Genomic DNA, 24,284 nt, shown 5'->3' with positions numbered 1-24,284 from the left:
CCAGATCTACATCTCTGCCCCTGCTCTCTCCCCCTCCCTCCAGGCTCGCATCTCCTCCTGCCTTCAGGACATCTCCATCTGGATGTCCGCCCGCCACCTAAGGCTCAACATGTCGAAGACTGAGCTCCTTGTCTTCCCTCCCAAACCTTGTCCTCTCCCTGACTTTCCCATCTCTGTTGACGGCACTACCATCCTTCCCGTCTCACAAGCCCACAACCTTGGTGTCATCCTCGACTCCGCTCTCTCATTCACCCCTCACATCCAAGCCGTCACCAAAACCTGCCGGTCTCAGCTCCGCAACATTGCCAAGATCCGCCCTTTCCTCTCCATCCAAACCGCTACCCTGCTAATTCAAGCTCTCATCTTATCCCGTCTGGACTACTGCACTAGCCTTCTCTCTGATCTCCCATCCTCGTGTCTCTCTCCACTTCAATCCATACTTCATGCTGCTGCCCGGATTATCTTTGTCCAGAAACGCTCTGGACATATTACTCCCCTCCTCAAAAACCTCCAATGGCTACCGATCAATCTGCGCATCAGGCAGAAACTCCTCACCCTGGGCTTCAAGGCTCTCCATCACCTCGCCCCCTCCTACCTCACCTCCCTTCTCTCCTTCTACTGCCCAGCCCGCACCCTCCGCTCCTCCACCACTAATCTCCTCACTGTACCTCGCTCTCGCCTGTCCCGCCATCGACCCCCGGCCCACGTCATCCCCCGGGCCTGGAATGCCCTCCCTCTGCCCATCCACCAAGCTAGCTCTCTTCCTCCCTTCAAGGCCCTGCTGAGAGCTCACCTCCTCCAGGAGGCCTTCCCAGACTGAGCCCCTTCTTTCCTCTCCCCCTCATCCCCCTCTCCATCCCCCCGTCTTTCCTCCTTCCCTTCCCCACAGCACCTGTATATATGTATATATGGTTGTACATATTTATTACTCTATTTATTTATTTATTTTACTTGTACATTTCTATCCTACTTATTTTATTTTGTTGGTATGTTTGGTTCTGTTCTCTGTCTCCCCCTTTTAGACTGTGAGCCCACTGTTGGGTAGGGACTGTCTCTATGTGATGCCAATTTGTACTTCCCAAGCGCTTAGTACAGTGCTCTGCACATAGTAAGCGCTCAATAAATACGATTGATTGATTGATTGATTGATGTGGCCTGAATATTGCTTTGAAGGTGGGGAGAGTGGTGGTCTGGAGGGAGTCCAGACTAGGGGGAGAATGAGGAAAAGTGGTCAGGAATGAGATAGATGAGATCGGGGCACAGTGAGTAAGCTGGTACTAGAGGAGCAAAATATACAAGCTGGGGCATAGTATGAGGTCAGTGAGGTGACGTAAGATGGAATGAGCTGATTGAGGGCTTTAAAGTCAATGGAAAGGAGTTTCTGTTTGTTGTGGAGGTGGATGGGCAACCATTGGAGGTTCTTGAGGAGTTGGAGTTGAATGTTATTTTAGAAAAATGATCTGACAGCAGAGTGAAGAATGGACTAGAGTGGGGAGAGACAGGAGGTAGGGAGGTCAGATGCAGTAGTCAAGGTGGGATAGGTTAAGTGTTGGTTAGATCCTTAGGGTAGAAGTTTGGATTAGAGAGGAAAGAATTGTATATTAAAGATGTTGCAAAGGTGGAACCAACAGGATCTGATGGCAGATGGAATATGTGGAACGAATGAGAGAGATGAGTGGAGAACAATGTCAAAACTATCGACTTGTGGAACAGGATTGATAGTTGAAGGACTGTGGACTTCATGGTTTGGAAATCTGGTTGGTGTTAATTCTGGCAGCACAAAGAGTTAATAGGGAGGAAGTGAATTTACCACTTGTCATAGGAAACTCTGAACAGTGAAGATGGCCTGGGATAATGAAAGACAGCTATACAGAAGGGAGAACACTTGATTATTCTAAATTATAGGGGAAATTTAGCAGGGGACTAAGGCGTGTGTGTGTGTGTGTGTGTGTGTGTGTGTGTGTGTGTGTGTGTGTGTGTGTGTGTGTCTCAGGCCTGGCGGGGGCTTGGGAGATGGGTGGTTGCTGGGAAGGATTCCTAGGAACAAGAATTCTGGGTCAGGGCTTCAGATTACAAGGGAGCTAACCAAACTTGCCCAAGATTTGGAGGTAAGCTTCTGTCCCTTGAGGGTGCCTACAGCTGCAAGTAAAAATTACAAGGATGCTGAGAGGAGAGGATAAGAAAGACAGTCCTGGGAGTAGACTGTTAAAAAGCCTTGCTTTTCTCTCCTGTGCTGCTTTTGCTGATGGCTATGGAGGTGGGAACTTTTGACAAAACTTGCCTCTGGACCCTCGATACTGTACCCAACAGAAGGAAGTATCTAGACCCTCTCTCCAACTATGCAAAATGCCACCCCATCTACCCTGATAATTGACAGAGAGGGCAGGGCAGAGAAACGAGGTGGGGGTGGGTGGGGGGCACAGATCACCCATTGGAAAAGGGAGATGGGAGACTCAAGTCCCTTGGTCAGATCTTTGTTCCTTGCCCCAAATCCCACATTCCCCAGGGGACTGTAAAATCCACTGGGGAAACGAGGAATTTATTTCTGGTTTGGCTGAAATCAGTGATAAAGAGAATGCTGAGAATGGGGAGGGGCAGAGATCCCCCCAACCTGCAGATCCCTGCCCTGCAGATCCAGTCAGATGGCAGGGACCGACCCTCTTGAGAGCCCAACAAGTCACTGCTCAGCCTGGACTTTAGGGAGAGGAGGGAGATGGCGACTCATGTCTGCCTTCCAGTTCTGAAACTCCAAGGACCAAGTGCAGCAGAAAGTTGCTTTAAATGTTTTATTCACCCAGTAAACTGGCCAAATCACAGTCCCTGGAGTGGATGAGGACACGCTGGAGATCTGGATCCTGGGAAGGATGGTCAGGAAAGGAACAACGGGTGACCTCCCCATTGCCAGGTGGCTGGCATTCTTGGCTTCCGGAGTACAGGCTCTGCCCCTGCTCATTCGCTCCCTCAGCTCCCTGCAAAGGAGGTGACAGTCAGTCTTAGCTCTTAGTGCACAGCCAAAGCTGGTGACTTAGCTCTTCTTGTCAGCCCCAAAGCTAATCCAAGCAGGAAGGTGATCTCTTTAGACCAGTCATCCTGCCCACTTCAGTGCCATCATTATCATCATCATCGTCATCTTCCTTGTCTTCACCATTAATGTCATCATCAACAATGTTATTGTCATCACTAGATTGTAAGATCCTTCAGGGTAGGGATTTTGTCTACTAATTTTCTGACATTGTACTAGCCCAAGAACTAAGTAGAGTGTTCTGAACAGAGTAAAAGCTCAATAAATATAACTCATTAATTGATTGTCACTATTATCATCACCATCATCACCATTGTCATTATCACCATTGTTGCTGTCACTGTCATGATCATCATCATCATTACTACCATTATTATTACGATTACTGCTGTCATCACCATCACCATCAATCAGTCAACCAATGGTATTTATTGAGCAATTTCTGTGTGCAGGGCACTGTACTAAGCACTTGGGAGAGTACAGTCCATCAGAGTTGGTAGATATGTTCCCTGCCCACAAGTTTACAGTCTAGAGGAGGAGACAGATATTAATAAAAAAAAATCACAGATATATACACGGATGCCACAGTGTTGATAGTGTGGTAGATATCAAGTGTCCAAATGCTACTTAGAGGATGCAGAAGGGAGAGGGGGGCAGGTAAAAGAGGACTTAATCAGGAAGGCCTTTAATAAGGATCTGAAGGTGGGAAGAGTGGTGGTCTGGAGTATGTGACAGGAAGGGAGTTCCAGGCTGGAGGCAGAATGAGGAAAAAGTATTACCTTCATCATTGTCATTGTCATTGTCACCATCACTGCTATCAACATCAGCACGCCATTATCAACATCATCGTCATTATCATTTTCATCATCACTCAAACCAAGGGGGCACGGTCCCGCCCTGGGTCAGAGTCCTAACTAGTCCTTCATTCCCAGCACTGGTCCTGTACTTCCTCGGTGGGCCCCGTGACTCACCGTGGGACAAGCAGGTCGTCAGACATTCCTCCTCAGTCTGGAACCTGTTGAGGAAACCTCCACAGCCACCATAGAAAAAAGGCTCACAGGTGCGGGTGGTCGTGTTGAAGTGGAATTGAAGGCGTTCCTCATTGCAGGGGCCCTTTCTCCGTGGGAGCTGGCAGATTGGGGGGATACCTGGGTGCAAGGTGACAAATTCCTACTCAGCCCCAGGCAGGAGACTTAGTCTGCCTTGGGCTGGCAGCTAGGGCCGGGGATTGCCAAGGGAGAGGCAGAACCTCTGTCTTTGGGACTCCAGGGGTAAATGAGGGCTTCTCTTCCTGGGCATCTGCTTTGATGGTGGGGAGCAATGCATGATGGGGAGGCTACAGGAGGCCAGAACATCCCTCAGGAGGAGAAGGCATCATTTAAGGGGGTCTTCGAGTTGGTGATGGGGCTTTTTGCTGTTTCTAGGATTCCAGGTAATGGCAGCAGCAGCAGTTTACGTGGATTATTTAATCTGGGTGTGCAAGGAGGGACTTGAACTGTTGGGGAGGAGAGGGGCTATCCTATCACTAACTTTCTCTAGCTGGCTGCTGGCTGAGGCTGGCCTTATTGGAGACTCGGGGGTGGCTCACCAGGGATCCCACAGGCTGCCAGGCATTTCTTCCGGTTATTGAACCTGTTCTCATTGCCACCGCACCCGCTGTAGTTGAAGGGCAGACACTGCGCAGCAGGAGAGTAGTAGTAATAGCGGCGCACTGGCACTCCGTCCTCTCCAGAGGAGCATTGGCCTTTGGCTGGTGGCAGCTGACAGAGGTCGGAGAGACCTGTGAGGTGTGGGGAGAGGCTGAACTTGACCATGGCAAGGGGGTTATCAGTTGAGCCAGAAGGCATGCAGCAGCGATCAGGGTATTTCTGCTAGGGTAAGGGAGGCAGTTATAGTATATAGTATAGTGGGAGGGGGCCGGTGGAAGGATAGGGAGGTTCTTGAGAGAATCAGGGGATCAGAATTCTGTCAGCTCCCCACCACGGACTGCCCACGCACCTCCACCATAATGGAATGGGGGGCCCTTGCAGCCATCCTGCCCAGGCTGGAACCCTAGTACAAGGGCAGCATGGCTCAGTGGAAAGAGCATGGGCTTTGGAGTCAGAGGTCATGGGTTCAAACCCTGGCTCTGCCAAATGACAGCTGTGTGACTTTGGGCAAGTCACTTAACTTCTCTGTGCCTCAGTTACCTCATCTGTAAAATGGGGATTAAGACTGTGACCCCCACGTGGGACAACCTGATCACGTTGTAACCTCCCCAGGGCTTAGAACAGTGCTTTTCAAATAGTAAGTGCTTAATAAATGCCATTATTATTATTATTATTATTATTATTAAGGGAAGATGCACCAGGAAGAGCCCTGGCTCTCACTCTGTGTTCATCCCACTGGGAGCCAAAGGAAGGGGTCCCCACTTACTTTTCCTTGGCCCTCCGAGGGTCATCATGGCCAGGCAGAAGGTGACAAGGCCCAGGAGGGAGAGGCAGCTGGCACTAGGCTTCATGGTGCTCCTGGGATCAAGTGGGAGGGAGAAAATTTATAGTGCTGGGGAAGGAAGGGAAGTCAGTCTTGTTCAGAACTGGAGCTCTGTGGGTGGCTGCAGGAAGTGGTTCATTCTTCAAGGATGTCTGCCCTGAGCAGATTGAGTGGCTCCACAGTATCCATGACTTTGCTGGCCAAATGACAGTTGAAATTTATGGGCACTCAGAACCGGGTGGCATGCTCAACATCCTCTCTGGCCCAGGCCTCCTTAGCTGGGTGGGTGCCACAAACTAGGCAGAACCAGAAGGCTCTTCTCCCAGTAAACTTGTCTTCTAGACTGTAAGCTCACTGTGGACAGGGAATGTGTCTGTTTATTGTTGTGTACCGTGGACTGCCCAAATAACAAACAAATAGATTTTGGAGAAAATTAAACCAAAGTGGTCTTTGGAAGGTCAAATGACTCGACTTAGATTAGCATATTTTGGACACAATTCTCTGGAGAAGACACTGATGATAGGAAAAGTACAGGGAAAATGTGGAAGAGGCAGACCAGCAGCTAGATGGATAGAGACCATAACAAAGATGACGGAAGAACCGTTAGAAAGGTCATGGATTAAGGCAGAGGATAGGACGTTCTAGAGAAAGTATATCCTTATGGTCACTGTGAATTGGAAACGACTTGACGGCACTTAATAATAAGTACTCTCCAAAGTGCTAAATACAATGCTCAGTACACAGTAAGAGCTCAATAAATGTGATTGAGTAGATGAATACTAATCCCTGGGTGTAACTCTGGAAATCTGGGGGCAGTGGATTCAAGGGCCAAGGGCCAAGTTCCTACAATGGGCACTGGTGGGATCATCTATTTGGGAAGCAGAAGCAACAGAGATGCTGTTTCCTCACCTTTCATCCAGAGGAAACGGAAACTCACTAATCTGTTTCTGCAGCCCAGGCCTCACACTCTGCACCTTAAGTGACAGTTTATTCACTGTGCCCCTATCTCAATTATCTCTCCGCCAACCCCTTTCCTGTGTTCTCCCCCTAGCCTGGAACTCCAACTCCATCCATATATGCCAGACTACCAATCTGTCCACATTCAAGGCCTTTTACTAAGGTCACATCTCCTCTAAAAGAACTTCCCTGATTAAGCCCTTTTTCCCCGGCTTACTTTCCCTTCTGTGTCATATGCACTTCTGTCTGTGACATTTGGATAGCAACTGTCTCACCTCCAACCCCACAGCACTTATGTACATATCTTATACTATAGATTATTATAAATAACTTATTTATTCATATTAATGACTGTTTCCCCCTCTAAACTGTAACCCAGGGAATGTGTCTGCTAATTCTGTTGAATTGTGCTCTTCCAAGAGCTTAGTACAGTGCTCTGCTTAGTCAGTGCTCAGTAAATTTGACTGACTGATTGGTTGACTGATTGGTTAAGCACAGGACACAGGGAGAGGTCCAGCAGCCAGGACTCCAGAGAAGAACATGAGCCCCAGAATGCTTGAAGGGAATTATGGAGGAACCTGATACATCATTAATTGGACCCCTCCAATCTGGCTTCCGTCCCCTACATTCCACTGAAACTGCCCTCTCAAAGGTCACAAATGACCTCCTTCTTGCCAAATCCAAATGGTTCTCCTCGACCTCTCAGCTGCCTGAGATGATCACTGGGGATCATCCCCTTCTCCTCAACACGCTATCCAACCTTGGCTTCACAGACTCCGTCCTCTCCTGGTTCTCCTCTTATCTCTCCAGCAGTTCATTCTCAGTCTCCTTTGTAGGCTCCTCCTCCCCCTCCCACTCCTTACTGTAGGGGTTCCTCAAGGGTCAGTTCTTGGTCCCCTTCTGTTCTCTATCTACACTCACTCCCTCGATGAACTCATTTGCTCCCACAGCTTCAACTATCATCTCTACACTGATGACACTCAAATCTACATCTCCTCCCCTGCTCTCTCTCCCTCCCTCCAGGCTCATAGCTCCTCCTGCCTTCAAGCCATCTTGATCTGGATGTCTGCCCACCATCTAAAACTCAATATGTCCAAGACTGAACTCCTTATCTTCCCTCCCAAACCCTGTCTTCTCCCTGACTTTCCCATCACTGTACACGGAACTACTATCCTTCCCGTCTCACAAGCCCGCAACCTTGGTGTCATCCTTGACTTCGCTCTCTCATTCACCCCACACATCCAATCCATCACCAAAGCCTGCAGGCCTCACCTCCACAACATCGCCAAGATCTGCCCTTTCCTCTCCATCCAAACCACTACCTTGCTGGTTAAACCTCTCATCCTATCCCGACTTGATTACCGCATCAGCCTCCTCTCTGATCTCCCATCTTCCTGTCTCTCCCCGCTTCAGTCCATACTTTACTCTGCTGACCGGATTAACTCTGCACAGAAATACTCTGGGCATGTTACTCCACTCCTCAAAAATCTCCAGTGGCTGCTTGTCAACCTACAAATCAAGCAAAAACTCCTTACTCTCAGCTGCAAGGCTCACCATCACCTTGACCCCTCACACCTCACCTCCCTTTTCTCCTTCTACAGCCCAACCTGCACCCTCCAAGCCCAGCCTGCACCCTCCACTCCTCTGCCGCTAACCTGGTCACTGTGCCTCGTTCTCACTTGTCCTGCTGTCGACCCCCGGCCCATGTCCTTCCCCTGGCCTGGAATGCCCTCCCTGCACACATCTGCCAAGCTAGCTCTCTTCCTCCCTTCAAAGCCCTACTGAGAACTCACCTCCAGGAGGCCTTCCCAGACTGAGCCTCCTTTTTCCTCTCCTCCTCCCCATCCTCTTGTATATATTTGTACAGATTTATTACTCTATTTATTTTACTTGTACATATTTACTATTCTATTTATTTTGTTAATGATGTGCATATAGCTATAATTTTATTTGTTCTGACGATTTTGACACCTGTCTACATGTTTTGTTTTGTTGTCCATCTCCCCTTTCTAGACTGTGAGGCCATTGTTGGATAGGGACCGTCTATATGTTACCGACTTGTACTTCCCAAGTGCTTAGTACAGTGCTCTGCACACAGTAAGCACTCAATAAATACGATTGAATGAATGAATTAATTAATCTTAACCAAAGAGTGCCTTCGGCAAATGCTTAATTTGGTTTGGCTGTTTCACCTTACATGTCCAGAGTGTGGCACTAATATACAAGGGAACCTTGGCCCCAGATGTTTGTGTTTAATGACTTTTACCTCATTGCATCTTCCCAAGAACTTCCTTAGTTGACTGAAAGCAGGGGCAAAAGTCTGATGTGTGAGAGAGTATGCGTGTATGAGACTCTTTGTGTGTGTGTGTGTGTGTGTGTGCTTGTGTGTGTTTGTGTGTGTGTATCCCCCTTACAGTAAAAGTTCATTATCACTTCATCATCATTTTCATCTTCATTATTTACTATGTGTCTAATGTGTGTGTAGTACCCAATACCAGATGTGATGTTACCAGAGATTTTCAGCACTTAAATCCCAGCTGAGAGAGCCTTCAGAGTCACTGTAGCAGGCTGAGAAGTGGACTAGTGGATAGAGCATAGACCTAGGAGTCAGAGAATCTGGTTTCTAATCCTGGCTCTGCCAAGTATTTGCTATGTGAACTTGGGCAAATCAATTCACTTCTCTATCCAGGGAAAATGTGGAAGAGGCAGAACAGCAGCTAGATGGATAAAGACCATAACAACGGTAATAGAAGAACCATTAAAAAGGTTGTGGATTACGGCAGAGGACAGGGCATTCTGGAGAAAGTATATCCACGGAGTCGCTATGGATTGGAAATGACTCGATGGCACATAACAATAATAATAATAAAATGCCTCAGTTACTTCATCTCTTAAATGAAGATTAAGACTGAGTACCCTCCCAAGTGCTTAGTACAGTGCTCTGCCCACTGTAAGAGCTCAATAGATCTGATTGATTGACTATCTTGTATCTACTCTAGCACTTAGTATGGTACCTGGCACATAGTAAGCACCTAAACAAATACCATTTAAAAATAAAAATGTAGGAGTGCTTGGACTCTGACAGCCTCTGCTGGGCCCTAAAGACCTACATATTTCTCATTCTTGTACTTCAGATTTTGGGACATTTTACTAACTGACCCCCAAGCCTCTGCCCCCCTCTTACTGATACCTCCCTATGGCTCCTCCCTGAGGCATAGAGGTCATTGGGGACTAGCATACCATTCCCTTCCTAGGGCTGGCTGCAGGAAGTCCACATTGAAAACACCCCCACCTGTGGTTCCTCCAGGAATTTGTCTCCCTGGCTCCTGGGAGCTGTTGGGTCTCATCCTTGACTCCGCTGTCTCATTCACCCCACATAGCCAATCCCTCACCAAATCCTGTCGGTCTCACCTTCACAATATTGCCAAGATACCTTCCCTTTCCTCTCCATCCAAAATGCTACCATCCAAACTGCTACCACGTTAGTATAATCACTCATCCTATCCTGACTGGATTACTCTATCAGCCTCTTTTCTGACCTCCCAAGCTCTGGCCTCTCCCCACTTCAGTCCATACTTCCCCCCACTGCCTGGATAGATTATCTTTCTGCTGAAATGTTAAGGGCATGTCACCCCCTCCTCAAAACTCTCCAGTGGTTGCCTACCAACCTCCATATTAAACAAAAACTCTTCACTATTGGCTTCAAAACTTTCCATCATCTTGTCCCTTCTTACCTCATCTCCCTTCTCTCCTTCTAAATCCCAGACCGCACATTCCACTCCTCTGATGCTAACCTTCTCACTGTGCCTTGATCTCGGTTGTCTCACTGGCTGTTGACCCCTGGCCCATGTCCTACCTCTGTCCTGGAATACCCTCTCTTCTCAAGTCCTACAAGCAATCACTCTTCCCTTCTTCAAAGTCCTACTGAAGGCACACATCCTCCAAGAGGCCTTCCTAGACTAAGCCCCTTTTTCCTCAGCTCCTCCTCCCTTCCACATCACCTCCTCTCATTCCCTTTGCTCTTCCACCCCCACCACTCCACAGCACTTATGTATGTATGTATACACGTATAATCATATTTATTTATATTGATGGCTCTTCACTTGTCTGTCTCCCCCACCTTAGACTGTGAGCCCACTGTGGGCAGGGATTGTCTCTCTTCATTGCTGTATTGTACTTTTGAAGTGCTTAGTACAGTGTTCTGCACATTAAGTGTTCAATAATTATGATTGAATGAATGGATGAATGAATGCATGAACTAGAGAAACCTGCAATGGTCTCTGGGTGCTTCAGATAGGCTGCTGCAGCTCTGGGCCACCTTTCTTAAATGCCCTAACCAGACTATGTCCTCTCAGTCCTCTCCTCCTCACCATCACTGAAACCTGTCTTTCTCTCGAGATGACACTGTCTCCCTGGTGGCTCTACCCAAAGAGCATCTTCTCCCTCTCCCCAAGACTCACTGGGAAAGGGGAGAGCTTTGCTTCCTTTTTGTTTCCCAATACCTTTTTCACACCATCCCCCTCTCCATCCTTCTCTTTCCTTTCATTTGAAGCCCATTTAATACGCCTCTATCACCCACCCCAATTACTAATCATGGTCATATCTCCCCTCTCCCACCTCCCCACCCCCCAGCCCCCATCTCATGAGACCTTCTTTTTTTTCTCCATTCTTACATTGACTCTTGGGAACTTTGATATCCAAGTGGATGTGCCTGATGACCCTCCCTCCTGTCGACTTCCACTTACTCCACAACTCCACTGACTTCCTGCCCCATCCCACCTAACCCACTCACAGACCTGTTCATATGTTTGCTCTAGTAATCTCTAATCACTGTACAATCTCTAACCTCACCAACTCTGAAATCTCCCTGACCACAACTGCCTTTTCTCCTACACAACCCCTCAACACAATTTTGTCCTGTTCCCCCATAGAGGCCTCTGATCTTTTGACCCCTTCCAGTTCTCTAAAGCCATCATGCCCCATTTGGTATCCATAACCAAACTACCTGCTCAATGCAACAAATTGACATTCTCAACCCTGCCCTCTCCACTAAACTCAGCTCCCTCACACCCCTGTCCCTCTGCCTATTTTGTACCACAATCCTGGATCACTCCTATGGATCACTTCCTCCCATCCTGTGTTCAAGCTGTGGAGAACTGCTGGAGGAAATCCAGAGACCTGGTTGATCTTATTCATCATTCATTCATTAATTCATTCATTCATTCAAGCATATTTATTGAGCACTTACTGTGTGCAGAACACTGTACTAAGCACTTGGGAAGTACAAACTGGCAACATATAGAGATGGTCCCTACCCAACAACGGGCTCACAGTCTAGAATGGGGAGACAGGCAACAAAACAAAACATATTAATAAAATAAAATAAATAGAATAGTAAATATGTACAAGTAAAATAGAGTAATAAATCTGTACAAACATATATACAGGTGCTGTGGGGAGGAGAGGGAGGAAGGGTGGGGGAGATGGGGAGGGGGAGAGGAAGGAAAGGGCTCAGTCTGGGAAGGCTTCCTGGAGGTGGTGAGCTCTCAGTAGGGCTTTGAAGGGAGGAAGAGAGCTAGCTTGGCAGATGTGTGGAGGGAGGGCATTCCAGGCCTGGGGGAGGATGTGGGCTGGGGGTTGACGGCGGGACAGGTGAGAATGAGACACAGTGAGGAGGTTAGGGGCAGAGGAGTGGAGGGTGCAGGCTGGGCTGTGGAAGGAGAAAAGGGAGGTAAGGTAGGAGGGGGTGAGATGATGGAGAGTCTTGAAGCCGAGACTGAGGAGTTTTTGCCTGATGTGTAGGTTGACTGGGACCCACTGGAGATTTCTGAGGAGGGGAGTAACATGCCCAGAGCATTTCTGCACAAAGATGATCCGGGCAGCAGCATGAAGTGTAGACTGAAGTGGGGAGAGACAGGAGGATCTGCTTTAATTCTGCTCATCCCTATTGACTCTCATGCCCAATGTCAGCCCCAGCTATACCAGGTGTTAAATGCCCTCCTCAAAAGCCCCTGTCCCTCTGTCCCCAACTCTTTCCCCAATAACCCGGCCATGTATTTTATTTATAAAACCGAAGTCATCAGGTGTGATCTCTCCAAAATATCCCCTGCTTCTCTCCAGTCCCTGCTTCCCCCTGTGCCCTCTTAGATTCTCCCATTTTTTCCCAGCAGTATCTCAAGAAGAGGCATCCCTCCTCTTCTCAAAGTCTAAGCCTGATAGTTTCAATTTTCTCAATACAGTACTTGGCCAGATCTTTGGGGGCAGGAGATGGAGAAGGTGGAGGACAGGGGGGTTCAGGAGAGAGCTAAGTGTTTGAAACAACTAGGAAGGGCAGTAGACATGGGAGTCAAATGGCACCGGAAATCACAAGTCCTGTCCAGTCATCTTGTCCTCTCACCATGTTGTCTTTGTTGGGATGGCGGGCAGAGGTGAGGGGTGGTGGGGAAGCAGAGTTGGTCCCTGCGGGCCCTGGCAGTGAGCCCAGTCTTTGCAGTTGTCAGCGTGTGGTGCTTTCTTACAGGTATTCCTAGCAGAACGAGCTGGCTGGACTCCTTAATCTTTTTGATTTATTTTCCCCCATCCCGCATTCTTTTGTTGCTTTCAGAGGAGTGGTCTGGGAGTGCCTAAGGAGAATTGGGGAAGTAGGCCAGAGGGCAGTGGTGAGAGGGTCTCCTGTTTTGGGGTCAACTTGGAAGAGGTTGGGGGCTTTCTGGGGAGAACACAGTCAACCAGTTGCTGAAGGTCTTCCTCTTCTCTTATTTCAGGGACCAACTTTCCTTGTCTAGTTCATCATGTAGGGACTAGAAATCCAGAGTCTGGCCCAGTCCAACCCTGGCCAGGTGCTGTGGCAGCAGTAGTGGTAGTGGTATATATATTTGTACATATTTATTACTATATTTATTTTATTTGTACACATTTATTCTATTTTATTTTGTTAATTTGTTAATATGTTTTGTTTTGCTCTCTGTCTTCCCCTTCTAGACTGTGAGCCCACTGTTGGGTAGGGACCATCTCTATATGTTGCCAACAGTGCTCTTAGTACAGTGCTCTGCTCACAGTAAGCGCTCAATAAATACGATTGAATGAATGAATGAATGAATGGAGAAATAATGTTGCTGCACAAAGGACAGGGTTAAAGCAGACAAGGATGAAGCTAAGGTGGACAGGGTCAGCCTAATATCTGGATTTCCACCAGAAGTACTCTGCAGCTAGTGCACAGGAGTGAAGAAAGCAGACTGTGGAGGCAATCAAGGGCTGAGGATTAGGGGTTGAGATTGAGGAAGGGATAAGGTAGCTAGTTGAGTTCAGTAAAGAAGGTGATGTTGAGCGTGTCAAGACTAAATAGGGCAGGATGACTTGAGAAAATTGGATGGGGTCAAAAGATTGGAGGTCTCTGTGTTGGAACAGGATAGATTTGCAGGGAGGGGTGTGTGTGGGAGAGAAAGAAGGTGAGGAGGTTGTGGTCAGATAGAGGGATTTCAGAGGTGCTGAGGGTAGAGATTTGCAGTGAGATGATGAAGTCGAGTGTGTATCCATGACCTCTCAGCTGCCTTCAACACCCTGGGCCACCCCCTTCTCCTGGAAACATTAACTGACTGACCTTGCCTTTACTGACACTATCCTCTCCTAGCTCCCCTCATATCTCTATGGTGGCTCATTCTGAGTCTCTTTTGTGGGCTTCTCCTCCGCCTCCCACTCTTTAACAGTGGGAGTCCCTCAAGGCTAAGTTTTTGATCCCCTTCTATTTTTCATTTATACCCACTCCCTTAGAGAACTTATTCACTCCTATGGCTTCAACTATCATCATAGGACCTAGATTCTAATCTTGGTTCTGTCACTTGTCTGTTCTGTGATCTAGGACATGTCACTTAACTTCTCTGTCCCTCAGTTCTTTCATCTGCAAAATGGGGTTTCAAAACCTGTTATCCATCCTGCTAAAATTTTGAGCCCCATGTGAGACCCGATTATCATGTATCTACCCCAGTGCAACACAGATGACTCCCAAATCTAGTTCTCTATCCCTGACCTCTCTTCTCTGCAGTCTCATATTTTCCTCCTGCCTTCAGGGCATCTTTACCTGGATGTCCCACTGTCATCTCAAACCAAACACAATTTGGTTCTTCTTCCCATACAAAACCCAACCTCCCCCTGTTTTTTCTACCACTGTCAAAAAAAGTGGTATTTGTTAAGCATGTGTACTATGTGCCAAGCACTGTACTAAGCACTGGGGTAGATACACGATAATCGGGTCTCACATGGGGCTCAAAATTTTAGCAGGAGGGATAACAGGTTTTGAAACCCCATTTTTCAGAGGAAAGAACTGAGGGACAGAGAAGTTAAGTGACATGTCCCAGGTCACAGAACAGACAAGTGACAGAACCAAGATTAGAATCTAGGTCCTATGACTCCCAGGCCCATGATCTTTCCATTATGTCATATTATTTCTCTAAATTGACAATACCACTACCTTCCCTGTCTCACAAGTCCACAAACTTGGCATTGTACTCAACTCATCTCTGTCGTTCTAACCAAATATTCAAATTATCACCAAGTCCTGTCAGTTCTTCCTTCACAGAATCACTAAAATTTGCCCTTTCCTCTCCATCCAAACTGCTTCTATGCTGGTTCAAGCACTTTTCTCATCCTGCCTGGACTATTGCATCAGCCTTCTCACTGACCTCCCTATCTCATGTCTCTTCTAACTCCAGTTCATGCAACACTCTGTTGTTCAGATCATTTTTCTACAAAAGGTTGAGCCCACATCATCTCGCCATTCCTTGAGAACCTTCAGTGGTTGACCATCCCCTTCTGCATCAAACAAAACCTCCTTACCACTGATTTCAAAGCACTCAATCAGCTCAGCCACTCCTATCTTCCTACTACAACCCAGTCCAAATACATCTCTCCTCCAACTCCAACTTGCTCATTGTAACTTGATCATGTGTATCTTGCCACTGACCCCTTTCCCACATCCTTCCTCTGGCCTGGAACTCCCTCCCTCTCCATATATGACAGACTACAACTTTCCCCACCTTCAAAGCCTCATTAAAATAATATCTCCTCCAAGAGGCCTTCCCTGATTTTGTTCTCATTTCCCCTACTCCTTCTCCTTTCTGTGTTGCCTATGTCCTTGGATCTGAATTATTTTAGCACTTGATAGTCACCCCACCATCAGCCCCACATAATGTTTGTACATATCTGTAATTTATTTACTTATTGTTGGTCTCCCCACTCTAGACTGCTCCTTGAAGGCAGGGAAAGTGCCTACGAATTCTGTTATATTAAACTCCCCCATGCACTTAGTACATTGTATTGCACACAGTAAGTGCTCAGTAGCTACCATTGATTGATTAATTAAATTATCTTAATGGTATCCTAAGAAGCGTGGTGTGCAAGCAGCATGCAGTTCTGATGTCCTGTGGAGCATGGGTTGGGGGAGGGGGGGAGGGTTTGTGACTCTCCTCCTGGCTCAAAGCTGCCGAATGTTTGACACTGGCCCTAACCCTGACCTTAGAGGAGCTCCAGCAGCACCTGGATCATGGGGGGACAAATTCCAGCCTGTTCTAACTGCACTTGTATGCTGAGATTTGCAAGCTAGAGAACAGTCTGTAAGTCTGCATGTTTTGACCTACCAGGCCTTGAGTTCAGGCGGTGCTCAGTTACTAATCTGCAATCTCATCCTGATATTTCCATCTTGTTAGTTGCCACAATTTTGTTCTTTCTCCTGCTCAAACTCTTGGAAAGTTATTTGTCAGCTGGTTAGCCTCAACTGGAGTGTAAGCACCTTATCTAGTCTTATGCTGTCAAGTCCTGAGTGACCCATAGTGACTCCATGGACACATCTCTCCCAGAATGCCCTACTCTCCATCTGCAATAATTCTGTTAGTGTATCCATAGAGGTTTCTTGGTTGAAAATACCGAAGTGGTTTACCATTGCCTCCTTCCACACAGTAAACTTGAGTTTCTGCCCTTGACTCTCTCCCATGTTGCTGCTGCTGGTGAGTTTTGACTTGTAGCAGATTGCTATCCACTCACTAGCCACTGGCCAAGCTAGGAATGGGATAGGTAGGCCTCTGCTTGACTTTCCCTCCCATAGCCGAGACTGATAGAGTATTGGAAACACTCCAAATATGGTTCTAAGATGGGTTTAAGCACCTAGAGGACAGAAATCCTGTCTTTTGTTAGCATTGCCTAGTGGAAAGTGCATGGGCCTAGGATTCAGAGGACCTGTTTTTTAATCCTAGCTCTGACACTTGCCTGCTATGTGACTTTAGGTAAGTCACTTGACTTCTCTTTCCCTCAGTTTCCTCATCTATAAAATGGGGATGAAATAACTATTCTCCCTTCTCTTAGAATGTGACATCATATGGAACAGGGCCGGTGTCTTGTCTCATTGTATTGTGTCTAGCCCGGTCCTTTGTACAGTGCTTGGCACATGGTAAGCACTAAACAAATATCACAATTATTATTACTAGTGTACTTTTCCAAGTGTTGTGTACAGTGATCTGCACCTAGTTGGTAGTCAGTAAATTACAAGGAAGAAGAGGAGTAGAACAACCAAAATGAAAATGGTGGTGATGATATTGATGATAAAGATGACAATAATGATGAGAAAGAAAATAATGATGATGTACTGAGGGAGAGGGTGAGACTCCACGAGAACTTAACATGTCCAAAACAGAACTCCTTATCTTCCCACCCAAGCCCTGTCCTCCTGCTGACTTTCCCACCAGTGTAGGCACTACTACCATCCTTCCTGTCTCACAAGTCCATAAACTTGGCATTACCCTCTACTCATCTCTCTCTCATTCAATCTACATATTTAAAATGTCACCAAATTCTGTCGGTTCAATCTACACAGCATCACTAAAATCTGCCCTTTCCTCTCCATCCAAACTGCTACCATGCTAATCCAAGTAATTATCCTATCCTACCATGATTACTGTATCAGCCTCCTTGCTGACCTCCTTGCCTCCTGTCTCTGCCCACTCCAGTCCATACTTCACTCTGCTGCCCAGATAATTTTTCTACTAAAATGTTTCCCCACTCCTCAAGAACCTCCAGTGGTTGCCCGTCCACCTCTGTATCAAACAGAAATTTTACCCCCAGCTTGAAATCACTCAGTAACCTTGCACCCTCCTACCACTCATTACTCTTCTACTTCAACCCATCCTACACACTTCACTCCTCTGGTGCTAGCTACTCACTGTACTTCAATCTCATTTATCTAGCCACAAACCCCTAAAACTCATCCTGCTCCTGGCCTGGAATGCTTGCTCTCTCTTCATATTCATTCATTTAATCGTATTTATTGAGCACCTACTGTGTGCAGAGCACTGTACTAAGTGATTGGGAAGTACAAGTCGGCAACATATAAAAACAGTCCCTACCCAACAATGGGCTCACAGTCTAGAAGGGGGAGACAGACATCAAAACAAGACATGTAGATAGGTGTCAAAACTGACAGACAATCACTCTCCCCATCTTCAAAGCCTTATTGAAGGCACATCTTCTCTGAGAGGTCTTTCCCATCTAATTCCCCATTTCCTTTTCTCCTACTCCCTTCTGTGTCACCCTTGCACTTGGATTTTCACTCTTTATTCACCCCTCACTCATCATCCCAGCACCTATGAACATACTGGTAGTTTATTTATATTAAAGTCTGTCTTCCCCTCTGGACTGTAAGTTTGCTGTGGGTAGGGAACAACTCTGCTTGTATTGTACTCTTCCAAGAGCTTAGTACAGTGCTTTGCAAACAGTAAGCACGCAATAAATATGTCTGATTCTTCATATCTGACAGACAATTGCTCTCCCCACCTTCAAAGCCCTTTGAAGGCACATCTCCTCCAAGAGGCCTTCCCTAAGCTCTCCTTTCCTCTTCTCCCATCCCCTTCTGTGCTACCTTGACTTGCTCTCTTTATTCATCCCCCTCCCCAGACTCACAGCACCTCTGTACATATCTGTAATTTTATTTATTTATATTAATATCTGTCTTTCCCGCTAGACTGTAAGCTCCTTGTGGGCATAGAATGTGTCTGTTCAATTGTTATATTGCACTCTTCTCAGTGTTTAGTAAATGCACACAGTAACTGCTTGATAAATACAAGTGACTGACTGATTGGTATTGAATCTCTATTTTACAGTTGACGAAACTAAGGCACATAGAAGTCAAGTGATTTTAATCCTAACCCTAACCCTACAAAACTCCAATAGGATTTCAAGGGAAATTTCTACCACATTCTTTCTCTCCCTTTCAGTCTTTGACTTCTTGCTAGAAGCCTGCCTCTGCTCTTTGTGCAGATTTCTGACAGTGCCTTTGAAACTTTCCCTGCAGGGAGGGGCTGAGGTCCCTCCACCCACCTCACATAGGCATGCAGGGAAGATAGCCCTAAAACACTTCAGCACATATCTGTAAATCATTTATTTATATTAATGTCTGCCTCCCCGTCTAGACCGCAAGCTTTTCTGTGGACAGGGAACATGTCTACCAATTCTGTTGTATTCTATACTTCCATGTGCTTAGTCCAGTGCCCTGCACTCAGTTAGTGTTCAATATACTCAATAAATATCATTGATTTATTGATGGATTTCTTGAAGCCAAGGGCAGAAAGAGTAGCTCCTCTGCTGAGGACCCACCTCTATTAGTTTGGAAGATGGCCTCCCACTCACGGCTGTCGTCTCCAGGGGCGGGCAGGACTCCCAAACAGCAAGCCAGGAGCCCTGGGAAAGGGCAGGCCAGAGGTCTGCTTGATGCTCTTGTGAGAGAGGAGGTGTGAGAGCCCCAGGTGGGGCTGGACTTTATAGCCTTAGCCAGGGGAGGGGACTCCCAGAACAGTGGTAGAGCCCTTAATATTTGGGCAAGAAACCAAAGTGGCCCAGGTGGTTGGGCTATGTGCCATTAGCAGACTGTGCCAGTACTTCACAGTCTGATCTCTGGCTCCCTAATGCAGCTGGTATAGGTTCAGCTTCTTAAGGGAGAGGCTTGGTCACTGGGTCCCACTGGTGGGCCTTCAGCCTGCAGGTTTCCCAGGCCCTTGCCATTTCTCAGAGGCAACAGGGCCACCGGACTCATAGCCCTTCACCACTAGAGGCACCACGGGTGTGGCTTCCCTCACCCCTTTGTCAGCAGGACACAGGTGCAGGTAGCTTTAGGGACTGCAGACAGTCGTAATAATAATAATAGTAATAATAATAATAATGGCATTTATTAAGCATTTACTATGTGCAGAGCACTGTTCTAAGCGCTGGGGAGGTTACAAGGTGATCAGGTTGTCCAATGTGGGGCTCACAGTCAATCCCCCTTTTACAGATGAGGGAACTGAGGCACAGAGAAGTGAAGTGACTTGCCCAAAGTCACACAGCTGACAATTGATGGATCTGGAATTTGAACCCATGACTTCTGACTCCCAAGCCTGGGCTCTTCCCACTGAGGCACGCTGCTTCTCATGAATCATGAGATTAGCAGATTGAAATATCATGGATTAACTAGAAACTTTCCCAATTTTAGTTGTTCAAGTGGCTCAGCCCCAAATTAGTTGAAGCAGCGTGGCTCAGTGGAAAGAGCCCAGGCTTGGGAGTCAGAGGTTGTGGGTTCTAATCCAGCTTTGCCACTTGTCAGCTGTGTGACTCTGGGCAAGTCACTTAACTTCTTTGTGCCTCAGTTCCCTCATCTGTCAAATGGGGATGAAGACTGTGAGCCCCATGTGGGGCAACCTGATTACCTTGTATCTACAATCAATCAATCAATCAATCAATCACATTTATTGAGCGCTTACTATGTGCAGAGCACTGTACTAAGCGCTTGGGAAGTACAAATTGGCAACACATAGAGACAGTCCCTACCCAACAGTGGGCTTACAGTCTAAAAGGGGGAGACAGAGAACAGAACCAAACATACCAACAAAATAAAATAAATAGGATAGAAATGTACAAGTAAAATAAATAAATAAATAAACAAATAGAGTAATAAATATGTACAACCATATATACATATATACAGGTGCTGTGGGGAAGGGAAGGAGGTAAGATGGGGGGATGGAGAGGGGGACGAGTGGGAGAGGAAGGAAGGGGCTCAGTCTGGGAAGGCCTCCTGGAGGAGGTGAGCTCTCAGCAGGGCCTTGAAGGGAGGAAGAGAGCTAGCTTGGCGGAGGGGCAGAGGGAGGGCATTCCAGGCACGGGGGATGACATGGGCCGGGGGTCGACGGCGGGACAGGCGAGAACGAGGTACAGTGAGGAGATTAGCGGTGGAGGAGCGGAGGTTGCAGGCTGGGCAGTAGAAGGAGAGAAGGGAGGTGAGGTAGGAGGGGGCGAGGTGATGGAGAGCCTTGAAGCCCAGGGTGAGGAGTTTCTGCCTGATGTGCAGATTGATTGGTAGCCACTGGAGATTTTTGAGGAGGGGAGTATTATGCCCAGAGCGTTTCTGGACAAAGATAATCCGGGCAGCAGCATGAAGTTTGGATTGAAGTGGAGAGAGACACGAGGATGGGAGATCAGAGAGAAGATTGGTGCAGTAGTCCAGGTGGGATAGGATGAGAGCTTGAATGAGCAGGGTAGCAGTTTGGATGGAGAGGAAAGGACGGATCTTGGCAATGTTGCGGAGCTGAGACCGGCAGGTTTTGGTGACAGCTTGGATGTGAGGGGTGAATGAGAGAGCGGAGTCTAGGATGACACCAAGGTTGCAGGCTTGTGAGACGGGAAGGATGGTAGTGCCGTCAACAGAGATGGGAAAGTCAGGGAGAGGACAAGGTTTGGGAGGGAAGACAAGGAGCTCAGTCTTCGACATGTTGAGCTTTAGGTGGCGGGCGGACATCCAGATGGAGATGTCCTGAAGGCAGGAGGAGATGCGAGCCTGGAGGGAGGGGGGAGAGCAGGGGCAGAGATGTAGATCTGGGTGTCATCAGCATAGAGATGATAGTTGAAGCCGTGGGAGCGAATGAGGTCACCAAGGGAGTGAGTGTAGATTGAGAACAGAAGGGGACCAAGCACTGAACCTTGGGGAACCCCCACAGTAAGAGGATGGGAGGGGGAGGAGGAGCCTGCAAAAGAGACTGAGAAAGAACGACCGGAGAGATAAGAGGAGAACCAGGAGAGGACGGAGTCTGTGAAGCCAAGGTCAGATAGCGTGTTGAGGAGAAGGGGGTGGTCCACAGTGTCAAAGGCAGCTGAGAGGTCGAGGAGGATTAGGACAGAATATGAGCCGTTGGATTTGGCAAGCAGGAGGTCATTGGTGACCTTTGAGAGGGCAGTTTCCGTGGAATGAAGGGGACAGAAGCCAGACTGGAGGGGGGTCGAGGAGAGAGTTGTTGTTGAGGAATTCTAGGCAGCACGTGTAGACAACTCGTTCAAGGAATTTGGAAAGGAATGGTAGGAGGGATATGGGACGATAACTAGAAGGTGAGGTGGGGTCAATAGAGGGTTTTTTTAGGATGGGAGAGACATGGGCATGTTTAAAGGCAGAGGGGAAGGAACCAGTGGAGAGTGAGCGGTTGAAGATGGAAGTTAAGGAGGGGAGAAGGGATGGAGCGAGAGATTTCATAAAATGAGAGGGAATGGGGTCAGAAGCACAGGTGGCCGGAGTAGCACTTGAGAGGAGGGAGGAGAGTTCCTTTGAGGATACCGCTGGGTAGGATGGGAGAGTAGCAGAGAGTGTTGAGAGCCGGGGGGATGGAGAAAGGGGGGAAGAGACTTTGGGGAGGTCGGACCTGATGGATTTAATTTTGTTAATGAAGTAGGAGGCCAGATCGTTGAGGGTGAGGGAAGGAGGAGGGGGAGGAACCGGGGGCCTGAGAAGGGAGTTGAATGTATGGAAGAGCTGGCGGGGGTGATGGGCATGGGTGTCAGGCAGAAGAGAGGGCTGAGTTAAGGCAGGAAAGGATAAACTTTAAGTGAACGAGGTTGGCATGGTGTTTAGACTTTCGCCAGCAGCGTTCGGCAGCTCGAGCATAAGAGCGAAGGAGGTGGACAGTGGCAGTGATCCAGGGCTGTGGGTTAGTGGTGCGGGAGCGGCGAAGGGAAAGGGGAGCGAGTGAGTCTAGCTGAGTAGAAAGGGTAGAGTTGAGAGCAGTAATCTGATCATCAAGACTGGGTAGAGAGGAGAGGGCAGCGAGGTGGGGTGTGAGGCGCTCCGAAAGATGGGTGGGGTCCAGAGAGCGGAGATCTCTGTGAGGGAGTAATACGGATTTACAGGGGGAAGGAGTGTGAGTGAGGAGGCAGGTGAGAAGATTATGATCAGAGAGAGGGATTACAGAGTTGGTGAGGGTGGACACAGTGCAGCGGTAGGAGATGATGAGGTCGAGGGTATGACCAAATTGGTGAGTGGGCGAGGTGGGGTGGAGGAAGAGGTTGGCAGCGTCAAGGAGAGATAGAAGGCGGGCGGCAGAGGAGTCGTTAGGGATATCCATGTGGATATTGAAGTCTCCGAGGATCAGAGTGGGCATGGAGAAGGAGAGAAGGAAGGTGACCAGTGCTTAGAACGATGCTTGGCACATAGTAAGTGCTTAACGAATACCATCATTATTATTATTATTTATTATTAAAGTCTTGTCAATGGCTGGGCAACAGGATCTTGCCAAGGGGTTGTTGCTACCACTCAGTGACCATATTGACTCCTCCACCTTGGGAGCAGTTGCATTGTAAGTACTGGGGGGATGCTTGGGGTCGGGCTGTGTCCAACCCGATTTGATTGTATCCACCGTAGTGCTTAGTACAGTGCCTGGAACAAAGTAAGTGCTTAACAAATACCACAGTGATTTTTATTATTAAACAGATTTGGGAGCAGTTATGATACAAGGTTTGAGGTTTTGGGCAGGAAAAGGTATGGTGTGGCTTGGGAAAAAATAATACACTGTGGACCACCCCCTTCTTCTCAACACGCTATCCAACCATGGCTTCACAGATTCTGTCCTCTCCTGGTTCTCCTCTTATTTCTCCGGCCATTCATTCTCAGTCTCTTTTGCGGGCTCCTCCTCCACCTCCCATACCCTTACTGTAAGGGTTTCTCAAGGGTCAGTTCTTGGTCCCCTTCTGTTCTCTATCTACACTCACTCCCTAGTGAACTCATTCGCTCCCACGGCTTCAACTATCATCTCTACGCTGATGACACTCAAATCTGTATCTCTGCCCCTGCTCTCTCTCCCTCCCTCCAGGCTCACATCTCCTCCTGCCATCAGGACATCTCCATCTGGATGTCTGCCCACCATCTCAAACTCAACATTTCCAAGACTGAACTCCTTATCTTCCCTCCCAAACCCTGCCCTCTCCCTGACTTTCCCATCACTGTTGACGGCACTTCCATCCTTCTCACAAGCCCGCAACCTTGGTGTCATCCTCGACTACACTCTTTCGTTCACCCCTCACATCCAATCCACCACCAAAACCTGCTGGTCTCAGCTCCGCAACATTGCCAAATCCACCCTTACCTCTCCATCCAAATCGCTACCCTGCTCGTTCAATCACTCATCTTATTCTGATTGGATTACTGCATCAGCTTCCTCTCTGATCTTCCATCCTCCTGTCTCTCCCCACATCAATCCATACTTCACGCCACTGCCCGGATCGTCTCTGTGCAGAAACACTCTGGGCAGGTTACTCCCCTTCTCAAAAATCTCCAGTGGCTACCAATCAACCTACGCATCAGGCAAAAACTCCTTAACCTCGGCTTCAAGGCTCTCCATCACCTCGCCCCCTCCTACCTCACCTCCCTTCTCTCCTTCTATAGACCAGCCCGCACCCTCCACTCCTCTGCTGCTAATCCCCTCACTGCACCTCGTTTTCGCCTGTCCCACCATCAACCCCCAGCCCACGTCCTCCACCTGGCCTGGAATGCCCTCCCTCT

General features: G+C 47.9%; 1 protein-coding gene across 1 annotated transcript; it reads right to left on the bottom strand.

Moving 5' to 3' along the window:
• Positions 1-2,772: 2,772 nt before the first annotated feature.
• Positions 2,773-19,228, bottom strand: LOC119931669 (kunitz-type serine protease inhibitor homolog beta-bungarotoxin B6 chain-like). The gene is made up of 5 exons (XM_038750508.1): positions 19,088-19,228; positions 5,438-5,529; positions 4,611-4,802; positions 3,994-4,170; positions 2,773-2,969 (listed from the first exon to the last, which is right to left on the bottom strand). Exons 2-5 carry the CDS (start codon positions 5,520-5,522, stop codon positions 2,962-2,964), a joined length of 462 nt encoding a protein of 153 aa, XP_038606436.1. The 5' UTR covers positions 5,523-5,529; positions 19,088-19,228; the 3' UTR covers positions 2,773-2,961.
• Between the last annotated feature and the right edge of the window lie 5,056 nt (positions 19,229-24,284).

Source organism: Tachyglossus aculeatus, chromosome 8 (genome assembly GCF_015852505.1).
Source record: "Tachyglossus aculeatus isolate mTacAcu1 chromosome 8, mTacAcu1.pri, whole genome shotgun sequence".
Classification (NCBI taxonomy): Eukaryota; Metazoa; Chordata; class Mammalia; order Monotremata; family Tachyglossidae; genus Tachyglossus; species Tachyglossus aculeatus.
The sequence above is the reverse complement of the archived record's forward strand: the minus strand, read 5'-3'. Positions and strand labels throughout refer to the sequence as shown.